Genomic DNA, 4,416 nt, shown 5'->3' with positions numbered 1-4,416 from the left:
GTATGTAAAGTCATCTTTGAAGGGAAATAGTTGTGACTATAAAAAAAAGAAAAAGAAAAGACGAAGAAGAGAAGGTCTCAAGATTGAGCCTCTGGTCTTCTATGTCATCTCCCCCAACTCCTTTTCATCCCTTGGCCGAGTCCCTTAGTCATTTTCTTCTTCTTTTTTTTTTTTGGGTTCCTCCTCCATATGAATAGGTTGATGGTAATAAAATTTTTTCTTTTTTATGTAAGTCTTTTAGTGGACCATAAACTAATTTTGAATATTCTTAATGTAAATATTACGTATGATCACCAAGCAGACTAACGTTGTTAATTGCTGTTAAGTATATTCAAATTTTATACGTGAAAGGACCAAAGTCTCTATCGGGTTATTTAATACATCGTGTTAATATATGATTTAAAAAAAATAATTAGTCATTAAGCATTAATTATATGGTTAAAAAATATAATATAGAAAAAAAAAGAAGAAAAAAACATAATGATACAATGTAATTAAATAACGGACAGGGGTTGGTCCGAAAAGTGATCGAATCCTTGTGGATGCAAAAATCCCCGTTGGGAGACTCAATAATACAATGTGCAATTGGAAATCACCCCCCGAATGAAGGACCATGAATTATCATTTAGACCCTAGACAACCATTTGCAATTTGATTATCATCTCTTCCCTTGTGGGAGACGAATAGATGTTGAATTCCTTAATTATCTTGCCATACTTCCTCACCTTTATGACGATCGGCGAAGAGACCGAACTTCCGGAACGGCCATGCTCTCATATTTAATGCTAGACAACCCCTCTTGGATTGCCAAGCTCCAACGGATTTGCAACTTGATTATCATCTATAACCTAGACAACCAATCTGCAACTCGGATCTGCAACTTGATTATCATCTATAACCTAGACAACCAAGCAACTTGATTATCATCTCTTCCCACGTGACGGAAACGAATAGATGTTGAATCCTAATTATCTGCCATACTCTTATGACCAATGGAAGAGGACAAAAGAGAAACCCCGAGCCAAGCCATTCCGAATAAAAGACCATGAATTTCAGGATTCATAGAGAACCTAGACAACATCTCAACATTATCACATAACCACAATTGCAACTTGATTATCATCTCTTCCCACGTGACTGAAACGAATAGATGTTGAATTCCTTTAATTATCTTGCCATACTTTCCTCACTCTTTATGACCGAACAGCCACCCAATAACAACAAACCCCTGATCAACTCCCATATACAAGGTCTTACCCAATTACGCCACTCCTTCCCCTGGAGACGAATAGATGTTGAATTCCTTAATAGACAACACGCAATTATCTCTAACCTGACAACCAATTGCAACTGATTATCATCCCCCAGACCGAATAGATGTATCCTTTTTTTTCTCTTCCCAAACGAATAGATGTTGAATTCCTTTAATTATCTTGCCATACTTTCCTCACTCTTTATGACCTGAATCGAGCGAAGAGACTGCCTGAACTGGCCAAACTCCCATATTTAATGCTAGACAACCCCTCTTGGATTGCCAAGCTCCCATATTTATGCAAGGTTACAATACATTAATAATGTTTTCTACTATTCTATATTCGATATATTAATAATTTTTTTAGTAATTTTTGTAAAATATATTCGATATATTAATCTTCCGTCTGCTTTCACAAAAAGGAAAAAAAATCTTCCATTGGTGATGACCTAAAGAATTTCTTCACCCAGTATCTTTAGAGTCATCGTTTCTTTTTATGTGTTACCTTTTTTTTTTTATGTAATACCTTTAACGTCATTGATGCTCATCAATTGGACTTTTCTGCACTTGAAACGACACTTAAATTATAATAAATAGTAAAATAAAAACATAAAAATACTTTAATGCCCTCATTTCGAGAAAATACGTCTCATCACGTGACCACCATACTGTTCGCTACTGGACAAAGCTGCCACGTAGCGGCTCGTTGCGTGCTTTACTCAAAAGAAATTGTGGGATACCCTGTCAAATCATGCTTATCCCCATCCCCACAACATTTACGTCCACATCCAAATGGTCCCACCTCTCACCCACTTTAATCTATATCGACGGTCCAAAACAATCTTATCCCTTTAAATTTGTTCGACATTTAAGGCCCTGTCTCCTATTAAAACATCTCTGCCGCCTGCAACCCAAAAGACCTGCAAATCTGCCATTCCTCCATTCCTCCATTCCTCCATTCCTCCATTCTTGGTGGGTAGTGATCAGTGAAGAATAACTGAAACCCTTTCACTCTACTGGCTCGCTCAGCTCAGTAGAAAGAAAACAATCGAATTTTCTTCATGGGTTTATTAGACAAGCTTTGGGACGATACATTCGCCGGACCTCGGCCGGAGAAAGGTCTTGGCAAGCTGCGTAAGGAGTCCTCCTTCAGTTTCCGATCTAATTCCGATAAGGGTATGCTTATCGAGCTCTGTTAACCAGAACAACTCAGATCCATGGATCTTTTTCCAAATCTTTGGTATTTTGATCCTAATTTTCTGATTTTGTTTTGGTTTACAGAAGTATCGGAAGGAGCGAACACAAGATTATATGGTGATGATAGTGGAGAGGAGGCCGTGAGGGTTACGCGCAGGATCATGATAGTGAAACCACCTGGAAATTATGGATCACCGCCGATTTCGCCGGCCGGATCCACTCCATCGGTTTCTCCATTTTCCGGTAAACCCTCCTGCTATTTCTCATCCTGGATAATGTAGTAGTTGAATGAGTAATCATTCATTGCCTTACCTGAAGTGGGTAGTTTCGGTATTTCAAATCTAGGGATTCTCGTGACCTCGTCAACGGAGAATCAATCAGTCTTGACTGACATGGTTGATGCCTTGAATTTTCCTTATAAGGACAAATGTGCCCTTGTGACCTAATTTCTCCGATATTCATGGATTTCTCCAGATATTCTGTAGGTCTGTGTTATGTTTCTAATGGGTTTGGAGATTATCATGCATCACTCGAATGTTTATGGGTTAGATCGGTTTTTAATGATGGTGGTGGTGGGGTGGCAGGAAATAGGGGATCGAATCCGTTCCGGCGAAGGTCAACGTCTGATGCATACGAGAGATCGGCAAGGGATGATGGAGCCAGGAGCCCTCCTCCTCCTTACGATTTGTGAATATGAGTGATAGACCTGTACGACGACGACGACGATGATGACGATAACGAGGGCTCGTTCTACAGCTCTTTTTTAAGCCGGCCGATGCGAAATTCTTCTGCTCTTTTACTATAAATATGTGAATTTTCTAAGTAGTGTAAGGAGTCTTTCTCTGTGTAGTAGATGTGGTGTCTGTGAGTAGTGTTGTGATCACTTGTGATGTAGTTGCAGGTGTTCCGGTAAAGCATAAGCTTCGGTGAGTTGGGAGGGAAGGGATCGGTGAAGCAGATTGTGTGTGTGTGTGTGATGTTGTTTATAGTATGTACCCAGGGCTGGTTTATGAGTTGTGTTTAGAGCTTTGTAGTGTTTTGGAAACTAAAAGAATCTCTCTTTCTAGCATGGTGAAGTTCAGATGTTGTTTTTGGATTTGGGTTTTTCCCAGATCAGTTAAATAACTATGCATTGAATGCTTCAGATGCTAGCTACAACTTCAAACCAGAATTAAGTCGAGATTAGATGCTAAAGCTTGGAACATAGATACCCATTTGGATCAGGTATCATCACTGGATTGAAGTTTGACAAAGTCCTGACTATTTCCAAGAGAAAATAAAATAAGATTTGGAACCTCCCTAATGTCTCCTGGTTATCCATCCTCAGCTCCTTGCACTCTGAAACCCACAAGCATAGTTGATGTTCTCTTGAGTCCAAAATCAATCAGTTTGGACTCTGAGATCCACAAGCATATAATTGATAAACTGTCAAGCATAGTTGATTTTGTCAAGCTCAAAATCAATCACTTTGCACTCTGAGACCCACTAGCATAATTGATCATCTCTCAAGCTCAAAATCAATTGATTTTTTCGTTTTTCTTTTTTGGGAAAGCATTATGTGTCTTTGTAAATTTGGCTGCTAGCTGGATAGCATGAACATCATACAACCACTGCTGATAGCCAATAATATAGAATTCATGTTTAGTATCTTTTATGATTCATTTCAGTGGTTGTCAGTAGGAATAGTTAGAAGATTTGTTTAATAGTTAACACGCTCACTGACACGAAAAATGAAAATCCTTAAGGATAGACTGATAAGTTCACGTCCGGATTGTTAAGGTGACCATCTTGCTTTCACTTCCCTAACTATCAGTTCTTCGTATATGTTTTATATTATTATGTATTATATCAAATTAATGGTCAATATATTTTATTATAATTTAATATATGTTAAAGAAAGACATTTTGATATGCATGGTATCTATACCTAATATAGATGGATACATATGAATAAATAATATCATATC

General features: G+C 38.1%; 1 protein-coding gene across 2 annotated transcripts; it reads left to right on the top strand.

The window, feature by feature from the left end:
• The first annotated feature begins 2,170 nt into the window (after positions 1-2,170).
• Positions 2,171-3,440, top strand: LOC149019651 (dormancy-associated protein homolog 3-like). 2 transcript variants are annotated; one of them, XM_089153614.1, is made up of 3 exons: positions 2,171-2,428; positions 2,534-2,692; positions 3,041-3,440. In XM_089153614.1, exons 1-3 carry the CDS (start codon positions 2,314-2,316, stop codon positions 3,148-3,150), a joined length of 384 nt encoding a protein of 127 aa, XP_089009740.1. In that variant the 5' UTR covers positions 2,171-2,313; the 3' UTR covers positions 3,151-3,440. The 2 variants fall into 2 exon arrangements, with proteins under 2 accessions (XP_089009740.1, XP_089009741.1); XM_089153615.1 differs by having other exon boundaries at positions 3,034-3,440.
• The last annotated feature ends 976 nt before the right edge of the window (positions 3,441-4,416 follow it).

This window comes from Hakea prostrata, chromosome 4, assembly GCF_041222555.1.
Source record: "Hakea prostrata isolate BN-2017 chromosome 4, UWA_Hpros_2, whole genome shotgun sequence".
Taxonomy (NCBI): Eukaryota; Viridiplantae; Streptophyta; class Magnoliopsida; order Proteales; family Proteaceae; genus Hakea; species Hakea prostrata.
This window is presented reverse-complemented; position numbering and strand designations above follow the sequence as displayed.

What these genes read in the sequence shown, in the direction of transcription:
- LOC149019651 (XM_089153614.1), top strand. Translation starts at nt 2,314, where the DNA reads ATGGGTTTATTAGACAAGCTTTGGGACGATACATTCGCCGGACCTCGG. An exon ending in CCGATCTAATTCCGATAAGG is followed by an intron (nt 2,429 to 2,533) that starts GTATGCTTATCG and finishes TTTGGTTTACAG; the next exon opens with AAGTATCGGAAGGAGCGAAC. An exon ending in ATCGGTTTCTCCATTTTCCG is followed by an intron (nt 2,693 to 3,040) that starts GTAAACCCTCCT and finishes GGCAGGAAATAG; the next exon opens with GGGATCGAATCCGTTCCGGC.